The 14419-nt window shown below is 40.8% G+C and overlaps 1 protein-coding gene across 5 annotated transcripts in view; it reads left to right on the top strand.

The window, feature by feature from the left end:
• The window catches only part of ASAP2 (ArfGAP with SH3 domain, ankyrin repeat and PH domain 2), a 107481-nt gene that overhangs the window by 34116 nt on the left and 58946 nt on the right, over nt 1-14419 (top strand). For all 5 annotated transcript variants that reach the window (XM_082215484.1, XM_082215485.1, XM_082215481.1 and 2 more), the window contains exons 2-5: nt 1318-1390; nt 4640-4785; nt 8478-8552; nt 10481-10530. In XM_082215484.1, the coding sequence (XP_082071610.1) occupies nt 1318-1390; nt 4640-4785; nt 8478-8552; nt 10481-10530 (344 nt within the window). The remainder of the gene's footprint in view (nt 1-1317; nt 1391-4639; nt 4786-8477; nt 8553-10480; nt 10531-14419) is intronic.

Below are 14419 nucleotides of genomic sequence, written 5' to 3'. Positions count from 1 at the left end.
TACAGAAATACATAACCCAGCAGGGTTTCAGCGTGATTTAAATGCTTAATGTATCCTGTGAAGAACAAAACAAAGCATGTATACTGCTGTCATCTTTGACAGTTTGACATGAATTTTGCTGGTTACAGTGATGTTTTATATTATGAACATATGAAAGTACATATACATAGAATGTCATTGCTGGGTTGTTGTTTTTTCGAATCCTAAATCCTTTGAATTCACAAATCATTTAAACAACTGAACACATGCCAAATTACATATTTTCTCTATATTTTGAGTTTGGTGACAGTAATACAAGTTTATATGTATGTGTTTGTGTGCAGAGGGTTTCTTATGAAAAGTCTGCCATATTCTTGGAAGTATTTTAGTTTTTGAGGTACACCTAACATATTTAAGGAATGGAAATCATGCAAGATATATTTCACTAATATAGTTCACTGAGCAACTCTCAGCTATTACTTTCATCAGATGGATGAAAACAGAGCTTGTAGATAGTAGAGATTGTTTAAAGGACACTTCATCTAACCTTTAGGGACTTCCCTGAGGCACAAAATAAGCTTCGTCGACACAACACTGGCATTGTTTGCAGTGTATTGTGGAAATGGGTTGGAGTGTTGTAGACCAAATGAAGATTTGTCACTCTTCTGAGAATTAAACTACTGATTTGCCTGCTCTGCTTCACTTACACTGGCTTTTGGTAGCCTTGCATTATTTTACTATTCATGCTTAGAGGCAAGATCATTAGAGCATCTTTTAATTTCTTTGATAGGGCGTTCATGATGCTCTTGGAAGCTCATGAATATGTTGCCTTGGTTGAAAACATTGCATTATTGAAAGCTGTGTCTGCTTCGTTGGATCACAGCAGGCAGCAAGTTAATATGGTCAGGTGTTCTAATAAAATAAATCATATAAAACCCAATGGAAGTCTGTTGTTAATGTTGCTATTAATATACTGGTCTGTTTGCTACGTCAGCTACATAGAAGTTCAGATTTCTATTGGAAATTTCCATATTAGATCAAAATTGTAGGAATGCTAACAATATGGCTCATGTTGGGACTATTAAGGCAATATTAATAATACAAATTAATCTGCTTTGCACGCTGGAGAACACTCACCTCCTTTTTTCCTGAGGATAATGGAGTGTGCTAACCAGATCCTCTAATGAACATTCTACATAAATATATTTAAATTATATCAATAGCTGGTTAGTATGTTACTGCATTATGTAAGGGTTTTCGTGTTTTTTCTGGTAGCCATTTAAATGAGCTGATTTCTTATAAATATTAAAGCTTCTTCTTATTTTCCTTCATTTATAGGCACTGGATGTTGACCGAACTGTTCTTTATAAAATGAAGAAATCCGTAAAAGCCATAAATATTTCTGGGCTTGGTATGTACAGACTAACTACATTGCTAAAAACTAAGTATTTGAAAACTTGCCCTACTTAAGCATTTGCTGTGAATATCTGTGAAAGTGTTATAGATGTGCTTGGTGCAGACATAATGCTGATTCCCCATGAACCCTGGTTTGCCAACCAGAAGCTCATGAATAAGCACTTTATGTTGCCTCTTTCTTGAGTGCTTTCCATTCCTAGATTTAACCATGGTTCTTTGTTTACATATGCACTGATGCAAGTTATGCTTGATAAAATCCATAGGTTCCCCACAAATCAAAGATTGAAAACATGGTTTGGCATGGGGTTGAAAATGAAAATTTTGAATTGGTACACAAGTAATATAGAATCATAGTAGATACTGGGAAGTAAGAGTGAAATGGTCCTGGAAGAGGAGGGGAGAGGGAGTGGCCTTGTTAGAACGTAACTCTAAACTGTGGTTTAATGTTAAATGAATGAGCCTTGGGCTTGAATACTCCCCGCTCCTCTACTGGTGATGGGATGCTTTATCCTGTTTTTCTAATTAACCACAAATCTGTGCCCACAGTTGGAGAAACTGTTCTAGTCTTAACTGTGGTTGGGTATATCAATTATCATAGATTAGCATAATGTCCAAACCGTGATAATGTGTGTTCATAAAGTTGGGTTCCATTTTGCAGATAACAGTTTGCCAGGAGCAAGTGTGGGGCCATTGTGAAGACATTTGTAGACAATAATTCTGAACCACAGCCAACAAGTTTAGTCATGGTTTTGCAAAGACCTCAAACTTAGTTTTATGGGTTTCACTAATAGAGCATCGCATTTCTCCTGACTTGAAAGTAACTTTCCATAAACAGTCAAACGTCTTCCTACGTCCGCCTCCGCTTGCGCCCATTTCGCCCAACATCCATGGCAAACCCAGAAGTAACTGGCGGGTTTGCTGCCGTTCACGCATGCACAGAAGTGGAGATCACCGTTTGCACATGCGCAGAAGCGGGCAATCGCTGCCTGCACCTGCGCACAACGGCGCCTCTCCCAGCGACCCGTTTTGACCTCCAAACAGACCTCCGGAATGGATTATGGTTGCAGGTAGAGGTTCCACTGTAATGTGTTATGCCATCTAAGTGCAATACTGCAGCCTGGTGATCTGTATGCAGGTTTCAAGTGATGCTTATGGTAATTCCTACACTAGCTGTAACTGCCATGTAGTTGGTTATTTGGCCAGTCAAATGGCATCAAATTATGGCCAAGTATTTAAAAAATATTGACTTTGTTAAAACAAAAAAGAGACTTTAGACATCTATAACAACAAATGTAAACAATTGCTATAAGTTAGGTATTGATTGATTGATCACTTGATACAAAGTTACTAATATATACGAGGGACACGGGTAGCACTGTGGTCTAAACCACTGAGCCTCTTGGGCTTGCCGATCGGAAGCTCAGCAGTTTGAATCCCTGCGACAGAATGAGCTCCCATTGCTCTGTCCCAGCTCCTGCCAACCTAGCAGTTTGAAAGCACACTCAATATCAATTCATTTTCCTTCTGAGTGTTGAGGTAAAGATTTCTGCAAGGCTTGTGTTTCTCTTTTGGAGATCTTTGCAGCTTAGACCAAGCACCCTGTAGGAGATTCACAGCTATGTAGCTCGATTGTCCCTGGGTAGTGTTGGGTTAGCAAGTCCTCATTGCTAGCAAATGAAACCACAACAAAATTTGAAAGGTAAGCTGCTTCCAAGACAGTGGCAGCCTTGGCCTCATTGAGTTACAGAATTATAGGCCTGGTTTGTACATCATGGTGACCCAAATTATGGGTTATCAGGACTGCTCAGTCATGCAGGTTCCTGGAGAGGAGCTCACAGACCCTTTGCTCCTCCCTCTCTTCTTTACTTCCATGCCAAGGTTTGTTCATGGATACAGCTTGCGGTTAGCGAGGAGGGAGTTTAACCACAAGATCTGGTTTGGATGACACGCTGAGCCAAACCTTGGCCTAGCTCATCGGAAGGGAAAAAGGACTTGACAATGAACAAAGCAGCTCTGAGCTCCTCTCCAGGGGCCGTGCAAGCTCACAAGCTATATAGTTTGGCTCACTATGATGTATGAACAAGGCCATAAAGTTGAAAGGGATCTCAAAAGTCAGATAGCCCTACTCCTTAAAGGAAATCCACTGTTACAGCATATCCAATAAGTGACAGTCCAATAGGTGACAATCCAATTGACCATTGGCAAATAATATAACTCAAATTTGACCGGTCATTTGACCAGTGTGACAACCCTAAAATATAGAGTAAAATATTTGTAGCTCGTGGTAGAGCACATGCTTGCATTCAGAAGATCCCAGGTTCGGTCTTTTGCATTCGACACCAGAACTGCACATTACTAGAGTAGTTCTCAAACTGTGGGGCATGCTTGCTGGCAACGGAGACTGCAATGTTTCAGAGGTGGGACTACCTTGCAGCAAACGGAGCCTGAGGCACTGTTCCCATGGGTTTAGCCCCCCTAAAGTGCTATACCAGTCAAGGGAGCTTTGGCCGCAGCAGCTCCTTCCTAACCTTTGCAAATGTGGGTAAAACATTGTGCACACTTAGGTTAGAGGGACAGTGTTGGAAAGGACAGTTGCCTCTCTAGGCTGGCTTACTTTTATATCTTTGAATGTTTGGAATTTTCTGTTCACTCTTCCTGTATGTTATCTGTTTACTATGTTCTGCACCTGTTTACCTTTGTAAGAGCTGTTTTGATACTTTGGACCCTGATTCATACACTTTGTATGTGCACTTTGTATATACCTATACATGCAGCGTTGTTCATTTTGCTGCAGAGTGATACTTCCCCACTGAAATGAAATGGGATGCTTTTCCTGGCAGGACATAGGTTTTCAGAAACATGCAACTAAGTAATTGTTAATTAATTAGCCAGTTTTGTTAGAATTTTATGTATAAGACATAAGTGATTGTTATTAAATTATTGAGCTGTTTGATTTGCCAGGATCTAAGGAACAGAGGGGTTTTTGTTAGCATGTTATGACACCTTGACGACCTTTACCTCCATTTTGGAGATCTTTTTTTATCTGTTATGCATCTAGTGGGTTGCTTTGAATCTTAACAAATGCATCTAGTGGGTTGCTTTGAATCTTAACAAATGTTTAAAATATAAATACAAAATTGAAAGTGTTCAAATGCAACTATTTTCCAACTGCAGGGGCTATTTTACATCATTGGAGACCCTATTGCAGCTATTGAAATTAATATAATCTTTGTTCTCTTTGAAGCTCATGTGGAAAATGAAGAACAGTACACTCAAGCACTGGAGAAATTTGGAGGAAACTGCGTCTGCAGGGATGATCCAGATTTAGGAACAGCATTTCTAAAATTTGCAGTATTTACAAAGGAGTTGACGGCACTCTTCAAAAACTTGGTATGAAATAATTTGGCCCTCCCTAAAACTATTATTATATGTAGACTTGGAACTGAATGGTGTAGCTTTAGCTTTTAACCAGAATAAATTAATCTTTAATACTTGATCTCATACAAAGTCCAAAGCTTTGATAGACATTAAGCTTAGCTACCCTTCAAATTTTGCAGTAACCTTCCAGTGGCATCTGAGGAAGGGCAGTAGAATATACTTTGACTTAGTGGTGTTTTTTTCAAAAAAGAAAACTGAATAGCTGTTTCTGAAGCTTAGCTAACAGAGCTTTAATTTGGAAATGTGAATGTCTATAGAATTGAAATCTGATTACTGTGGGGAAATGTTTCATGTGTGCATGCAGTGGATATTGTAAATGGTTGTAAAGACAACTTTGTTATCTAGCCGTCTCAAGGAGAGACTTCCAGCCTCTTTTATAATTGGTTTCTTTTTAAACTCTTAATAACATTAATTGCTATCCTCTGACTGAACCGAACCCTCTCCTGGGGGCTGGGAATGAAAAATGGGGGAAGAGGATGAGTCATTTTGACCTGGTCTCCACATTGCATCGCAGTATGATTGTGTTGAACGGCACTGATAGTGTTTGTTCGGATGTTGGAAGAAGATACTTTAAAAAAAAGACAGCTGTGCCACTCACAAGCCCTTTCCAGTATTACAACACTTTAGTGCCTCAAGAGTGAGCAGCAAGGCGTTTTTGTGTGAGTTGCTCTGTCATCTCAGTTGTCCAATGGTTGAAAAAATTCCTTTCTCAGTAACATCCCACTCTACATATAAGCAGCACACCTATCTTTGATGCTAGTGTGGTATCCCTGCACAGCTGGGAGTACTCTGGCGATGCACTGGCAAGTATATCCTATCCTAAGTACCGTAGTTTTCCGTGTACAGTGGTATCTCCGTTTGCGGACGGGATCTGTTCCGGAGCTCCAGTCAGATCCCAAGGTTTTTGCAACCAGAGAGACCGCTTCTGTGCACGCACGCATGGCGGTAGAGTGCTTCTGCGCATGTGCAGAAGCTGTCTACTGCTTCTGTGCATGTGTGCATGGCAAAAACCCGGAAATATACTTCCAGGTTTGCCGCTTACGTATCTGGAAGTTTATGTAGCCGGAGGGTACGTAACTGGAGGTACAACTGTATAAGACAATGTTTTTTCATTATAAATAAAAGTAAAAAATTGGGGGTCACCTTATACACGGATAGTGTAGAGGGGGGGATGGGCGATTGGTGGCATCCGTGAGCAGGAGATTGTCAGTGGTGATTGGGCAAGTGAGCAAACCCCCCTCCAAAAAAAGCTCAACAACTCTGGGCCATTTCCCCCATTTCCAAAAAATAGGCGGTCATCATATACATGGGGGCGTGTTATACATGGAAAAATATGGTACTTGTTTCCTAGACTCACATAAGATGCCAGATTTTGGCAGCATCCAGAGAAAAAGTGTATGCATTGAAGGGCCATTAACGATACCTAATCACTGAGCAATTGAGCATAATCCTAAAACAGTAACCAAGAAGGGTATGGCAGTAGGACTGAGTGCAGCTTCGCTAACCTTAAATGAAGTTCATATCAGATGGAAACAGTTAACGTGTTGTGCTGCAGATGTCAAATATTAGCAGACATGTGGCGAGGGGTACACAGCGTGTGGACAGATTTAGGAGTGTTTGGGTTGAAATAAAGCCAATAAAACCAGTGGGTTGTGGTTTTTTTAAAGCTTACTATAAAACATCACAGGGACTAGGTATATAAGGACAAATGTCAATATCCCTTTCCCCCAGACACTTATTTTCTCCAAATGCACCTTTCCCTCCATCACCTTTGTGACTGATTCCTTTTGTTGATCTTTTGTAGTAATTAGCGTGCAGTCCTCTATGAAATGAGTAGTGGAATAAGCTCTGTTGAGCATTGGGTTGGTTAGATTACAAAAAAACACCTAACACCTTAGTTTTGAAATTCCACAATTTAAAACCATATAATAGAGCTCCTAGCTTTTACTGTTTTTACAAGCCTTCTTGCTAAACTCTTGTTTTCAAAAACACTTGTTTTAGTTTCCACTCATGAAAATGAAATTTCAAATAGAGTCATTGTGTGTGTGTGTGTTTAATCAATTTGAAAATTAATACATTGTGTCTTTCTTCCTTTTTTATGAGAGCTCACTTCTGTGTTGTGTGTATAATATTTCCAAGCGCTTTGTGAAACCCCTTTTATTGTTTGCCTTGATATCAGTACGTGGAGCACTTTCCAGAAAAAAGTAATTAAACACTTTCCTTGGCAGAGCACAGTATTATTCCTTGCCAAAGCTTCTGTCATTCATTTGGCACTGATCACTGAATAATACACTTGTGTAAACTCCCTCCAACCTTCTTTAGGACAGTTGTATGGTGACAGTCTCAGGTAACTTTGGTTAGTTTGTCTTTGGCAGATTGTATGGACAAGTTTACTCAATGCTGATAGCATACCCCTCAACCATCTTGTCGTACTTACATCCATTATGGTTAAAGATCTATTCATATGTGCACCATATGAAGGGACTTTCAGTGTAGCAGTATGTGTTGGAATACTGCAGCCAACTCACTGGAGCTCATCTATATATTGTTAAACCCCGGTTTAGTGTTACATGTTAATGCAGCCATTGACTTAGTTGGCATGTAATGCTAACCTTGGCTTAGCAGGAACGTGCAATTTTGCTGGCTTCTAAAGAAGAGATCATGGCTGCTTCGCTCTGAACCTGAGTTGGTGGTTAGTTTTGCTCCTCTTTGGGAGCTCATACGCTTAGGCATTCACACTAAACCATGGTTTGGTTTAGACATTGACCATGGTTTGGTTTAGTGTTACACATGAACTGACCCATAGCCTTGTGCTGCACCTGAAATGGCTCCTTGATTATGTGGCGATAGAAAAAAGCTTTGGGAAGGCCTGTTTTTCTTTTGGATTGTTTCTTGCTAAAGCCAACACCAATTATTTTTGTATTCTAATGGTCTTTTTAGGTTTGAGCTTCACTTCTTGATGCTAGCATCAGATTGAATTGTTATATATTCCTGGCATATGTTGATTCACTTTATTCTGTAGTCTACAGTTGCTTAGACACCTGTTTCAAAACCTTTATTTCCTCTGTGCTTTTATCATTATAGTTTGTTAAATAGAGAATGATCACAGACCACTACAGAGTGCATCAGGTGAATTAGTGATTAAAAAAAATACAGAAAGCCACACTTCTAGGTATGGATCTGTAATTTTGATCACATACATATACAGTATAATGCTCCATCTGTTGCCAGCAAGCCTGCCCTGTTATTTGGATGAAGTTAATATTTAACGCAATAGCAAGAGAATACAGCCACACCTTGTGCACTGTGAGTTAGTAATAATGAAATAAGGCTGCCTGCAAACTTCTAAGAAGGGAATCTGCCATTATCTTTTCCCTTTCCTCAAATGTGGAAACTAGAGTCTTGCACCTCTTAGGGACCAAAGCACAGGAAGAGGCACCATGAGGTCTCCCCAAGGAATCGGGGCCTGCTCAAGAAAGCTATCTCTGCTATGTTTTCATAATGATATGTTATGTGCACTCACACTGTTCTGTTTTTGACTTGCTGCTCCCCAAGGTTTGGACGCTCCTATTTCTGTCTGGGAAAGTAAGGCTACTGAGCCTAAGAGCGAACATGTTTTAAAACTATTGCAATTCTCGTTGTAGATCCAGAACATGAACAACATCATCACTTTTCCACTGGACAGTTTGCTGAAAGGAGATCTAAAAGGAGTGAAAGGGGTATGTTGCATATATCTATATATTTTACCAATACAGTGGTACCTTGGTTTACAACTATAATCCATTCCGGAGGTCTGTTTGTAAACCAAAACAGGTTGTAACCCAAGGCATGCTTTCGCCAATGGGGCCTCCAAAAGAAATTTGTTCATAATCCAAACAAATTGGGTTGTAATCCAAAAAAAGTTTGCAAACCGGGACACACACTTCCGGGTTTGACGTGTTTGTAATACAAAACGTATGCAAACCAGACTGTTTGCAAACCAAGGTACCACTGTATATGGTTTATGTTGTTGCCCTTATCAGCATAAGCACATTTCAGCTGGAGAACCACCCATTACAACCCGTCATATCCATAGTATTAGATATAGTATCTTATTTAAATTTGCTTTGTTTTGTTTTTGTTTTTTTGAGCTAGTACTTCTAAGTGTTGAGTATCTAAAACAATGAGTATTCTGCTTCCTGGTGTTAAGAAGTATGGCTCCCAGGCAGATGGGAGCCCTGACAATTTCTTATTTAATATCCATAATAAACACCATAATCACATTTGAACACAAATGAAGAATTCGCTTATTGACTTTTGCAAAATGCTTGAAAATACATCATATGTTATAGGGCATTGAAAGAAAACAGTGCTGGAGATGCTTGCAAGTGACCATAAAACAATGATTATGTCATTTTAAAGATTTATTACCCATTTAAAAACATGCACACTACTTAGCAAAGATCTCCTCTCTGCTGTGGCAGGAAAATTATATTTATGTTTTGGCTAGCATGAGTTAACAGGCACCAAGGGCCTGTTTCGATGCTATTTCCCACCCAGAATTCTCCTTTGGGAGATATTGTGAGGGGCAGGGTTGGACTTGTTCACTCTGTCCCATGCACCTCTCAGACACTTTAAACAGAACTTAACCTTTCACAGTTATCAAAGTATCCATGTTTAAATAACCTCACAATTTCCCAGTTTGGTTGTTTATTTCCCTTCCTCAGTAAACGGAAAGGAGAACAGTGTAGAATGCTTGTCAGCTTAAGGTCTGCCTCCAATGTTCTCCTCAGGGAGAATCCTGGAAGCAAAAAACAAACAAAACCAAAACATTGACAGGCTGGTGGCTTAGCTTAGCTGTGCAGTAGGCTGCAGCAGGGTCTGAGTCTGACTCAGGTAAGTGGAATCTGAGGGGTCATAGGCAGTGGATGTAGTTACAGGTAAGCTGGAGGTAATACGATCTGCATTGCTATTTAAGTGGCAAACAGGATATGGAACATATAAAGGTTTTGTGTACCACTGAAATAAGAATGAGTCGTTCTGCTACATATATAAAAGTACCATCTTTGGGGGGCAAGGAGCCTCACACTGTGGCTTTAGGAAAGAAAGGCATTTCCATGTGGGGAGGGAGGGAAGGAAGGAAGGAAGGAAGGGGATCAAAAGAGTGGAGCAAGGAAGATAGAGCCAAATATTGAAGTCTCTTTCTCTCTTTCTCTCTCTCTCTCTCTCTCTCTCTTATTTTTTCTGCTTGAGCTACTTTTGTGATTGGTCAACAGACGAGATGGAGTGAAAAGACTCCAGGGAGTGTCTGCAAGATAGGAAATAGCATATAAATGGAGTGGAGATTCACAGCTGCTTTGCTCCTTCAGACCCAGCTATCTCTCAGATACTTTGAGTTACCCCAAGTTCACATTGGTGTTGAGCAGGTGCTTGGGTCGGTGTACTGATCTTTGCTCCCACAGAAATCAATGGAGGGTATATGTTGGACTTCCTGTTGTTTAATCTCCCACTGAATGGACGTCATTAGAAGCTTAGGGAATGAATCAAAACCCGTGGGTGTTCAAAGGGTGACAAAGGTGTTCTGGCTGCAAAAATAAATAAATACTGGTTTGGGTGATTTGAAGGATGCTTCAGAATGAACCTTTTAAAAATGTTTGTTTTTTTGCAGGATCTGAAGAAACCTTTTGATAAAGCGTGGAAAGACTATGAAACAAAAGTGTATGTATTTTCTTTCTGTCAAATAGCCAGTAATTTGGATTTGTTGCTAAATAGCTCCCTCCCCCGCAATGTACATTTGTTCAGAAGGAAGAGCCACTTTGTTCACCGCACTCAGGACTGCGTAAAGTTGCAACCCAAGTTTTTAATTCATGAAGGATTTAGGTCAGTGCAGTTCCAGTTTAGCTACCTGAGGCTGATCCATTCATGTGTGTGTTTATTACTTAATGGCTTGAAGCGGAATTGGTTAGGTGGTTTAGTTGAAAGGTGTGTTGTGCAGGAGGTGAGGCAAGCTGATATAAAAAATTACGGCACTGCTTGAGCCGCAGTGCCTGACATCTGCAAACCATCATTTGATGATGCAGTATTTGAGTGGCAAACATATCTCAGTCCCCTTGAAATCAGTGGGACTTTATATAGTTTCTAATTGTTGATTATCACTTGGTATAACTTCTTTCTAAGGTTTTCTTAAAAACATAATTAGTTGAAAGCATATATGTGTGCTAATACCTTGCCAGAAATACTTAGTATGCTCTTTATATGTGCATGCATTGGTTTTGTATGATTTATACTAGTTTCCTGTTCATGAGCTCTCAATACCAGATTGCTATTTTGAGAGGTTAGCACTGGCTGAGAAACGGGAGGACACCAGTATAGAAAATGAGGAAATCTCAAAGGTGCACAGGAATCTCTTTGTTTATTAAGGCCCAGGGCATTTTGAGTCAAAGAGCTTCCTCGGGAGCAATTAAGAAACAAATACTATCTCGTGTAAAAACCGTTTTGAATGTGCCCGTGTCTTTTAACATATGAACCCGCTATGTTGCTTTTTAACAATTGCGCCTGACTGTTTCAAAAGAATACATAATCTGGCAAAGTCTTTAGCACAGGCACAGTAAAATACATCAAGGTAAAGTCACCCAATGCTGCGTGATTCTAGCTTTAAAAAACCCCTGAAGAGGTACTAAGATGAAATAAGAGTGGAGCAACCACTGGGAATCCTTCTCATTGTATGAACCTGTTGGTGCACAATGCTGAAAATTTGCTTTGCAACTTGGAATCTTATTACTGTGCAGTGTAGTGGGCCTTTCAGTGATAAATTGAGTGTGCCAGGAAAGATTAGTTTCCTTCAACGTGTGTAGCAGGTGAAGGGAGAGAAATCCTGCTGGTTTAGCTTCATGTTGCTGCGACACCTTTGTTGGCATCCATCTTTCTTGAGAGACAATGCAGTGCACCTCCGGGGGTGAAGTGAAACCACTGTGTTGGCAGCACTGAGTTGACCTCCCTGAGGTGCAAGCCTGGGCAGTGTGTTTGGAGGTCCTGAGCTGCCCAGACAAAAACACCCACAAACCCCTCTCGGCCTTGCTGATGTGCTTCAAAGGAAATCAGAGCAATACGTTTGGCTGCAGGAGTTGCCAGAAGGAGGCGTGCAAGGCACCATCGACCCATTGTAGGCACTCCACTCTGGATTTGTGTAGGGTTTACTCCTCAGCCCGCCTTCTCCCAAAGATATCCTGCAAGGCAACGGAGGTTTAGGATCAGAGTTTTCCTTCTGCTGCATGGGCTACCTTCCCAGGTTGACGAGCCCCATCCCCATCTGCCCCTGGCACAGAAAACCAATTCTGAATTTAATACTCCTTTTGGGGACAGTCAAAGGATGGAAAAGGGTCTAGCAGACCAGTAGTCATTGTAGACAAGAGGGGCAAGAGGAATACACAGCCATGCAGGGCATGAAAGCTCCATCCTTTGGCCACTGGAAGCCATTGTTAAATTTTCTACCATGTCCAAGGCTTCTCCAGAGTTTGTCTGCTTGTTGCCAAATTTACCTCTGTGTTCAAGGAAGTGAAATCTGTTTATTTATTTAATATATATTTGAGGCTGCCTTTTAGGTAGCTTCCAACATACAAAAATGCATAAATTATCGCATAAACGAGACCATAGAACAATGGTGAAATTGACAGTAGAATAGCTGTGTTGATAACACAACGCCTAGCAGAATAGCAATAACATCAGTAAAAATGGTCAACAACTATTTCAGCATGAACGCAAACCAGCAGCACATTAGTATCCCTTCCCCCCATCCCCCCCAAAAAAAAAATGAAAGTTGAGGTTTTGGGGCTGAAAGATGACGTGCCCAGCACCAGCTCTTTCATTTGGACGGTGTTATTATTGCAAATCCATGGAATACTTTAAGACACTCTTCTATAATGTTTTCTCTTGAGAGAGCTTCCCTACTCCCTTCCGCCATGTTCTGTGAATCAGAAGTCCTAAGCAAGAAAGCTTTTTAGGCTACAGGAGGCCTTTGGATGAGATGGCCCTGTCTCCCTCCAGCAATATTCACACCATTTTGCGCTACATCTGATGTGGGTTTTTTGTTTAAAAGCCTGGTGTGCTTCCCACTCTCCATGCAGTACTGCAGTGCATGTTTCCTTGAAAGCTCACAAACAAAAAGCTCCCCTTCTGCCTGCAGCAAGGCTGCCATCACTTTTTATTATACGCGGATGAAATACCAGCCTCTTGGTGATGCGTTTGTGATCGCACTAAAGGAAAAGCTGCTTCTGACAATGCCTCGAAGTGGTTGTTGCAACAGTACTATTCAATACTTTATGATAAAAGTGCCAGTAATTAACTGTGGACCTGTGAGTAGGTCTGGCTGGGTTTAAAATCTGAGTGCTCGCTTTGCCTTTGTTTTGCTAGACTGTCCTTTATAAGATTGAACATTAACAGCATGGTATGCAGACAAAGCATATACAGTAGAAGAAAATAATTTGCACTCTCAGCAGACAGGAGGGAGCTGTAAACTCTGAGCACGTGTTTTGCATGCAAAAATGCCATGCCCAGTCTTTGGCATCTTCTGGAAGGACTGAGAAATGCCCTCGTCTGTAGCTCTAGAGAGCCTCCTAGTCAGTATAGACAACAAGTGAGCTAACTGGACCAGCTGGCTGATTCTGTAGAGGGCAGCCTCCTACATTTCTATGGGTTCCCAAGCTCGAGTGTGCCTTCTCACTAAAACTTGATATTGTGACAAACTGCCTCTTCCGTGCTTCAGATGCCAATTATGTACCAGAATTCTTGAAGAAGACCCTGGTTTGCTATGACGTCTGCTGCTTAAGCATTATAGAAGACACTACAATAGGCTTTCAGAATACAGTAGAATCTTGATTCTCGAACTTAATTCGTTTTGGAAGTCCGTATGACTCCTGAAACCATTCGAAAACCAAGGTGCGGCTTCCGATTGGCTGCAGGTGCTTCAAAAAACGGAACACTTACGTCCAGGTTTTTGGCATTCGGGAGCCGATTTGTTCAACAACTAAGCCATTCGAGAACCAAGGGATGACTGTATGGAGTTATGATCTTTCCTTTTGAAATCGTTTCCCTGCTTCCTTTCACCATGTTCTGTAAATCCAAATCAGAAAGCTTTTTAGGCTGACCGAGGTCTTTAAGTGAAATGACTCTTTCTCCCTCCAGCAATATCCCAGCTCTTTTGTGGAACTTTTGCAGCACAAAAGCCTTTAAAACAAACAGACAAAAAAGCCCCTCTCCTGCCTGCAGCAAGGATACCGTCACTTCCTTTTTCATGGATCTGAGTTATGTTGCCAGAAAGAAAAAATTGCTGTGCTCAGAGGCAACTCTTGGAAAGTACCTTGTGCTAGAGGACTATAGTAAACGTGCCCATGTTAAACATATAACGAACATCATTTGAACAATAAATTATTCCGTAAGGAGCTGGTTTGTGTGTTTTTTTACATAGCTGCTGTGTACTCCTTCCAAGAATTCAGTTTCCAGAGAGAGAGAAGGAGAAAGATAATACTTGGGTTTCTGTGCTGCCTGTGTAAGATTGGCTCCAGACATCCTCTTTAACAGAAATTATATAAATTGATGATTAGTTTGCCCA

The sequence above is a fragment of the Podarcis vaucheri genome (assembly GCF_965113315.1).
Source record: "Podarcis vaucheri genome assembly, chromosome: 3".
Lineage (NCBI taxonomy): Eukaryota > Metazoa > Chordata > Lepidosauria > Squamata > Lacertidae > Podarcis > Podarcis vaucheri.
Note: the sequence above shows the minus strand (reverse complement) of the source record. Positions and strands in the feature narration are given on the sequence as shown.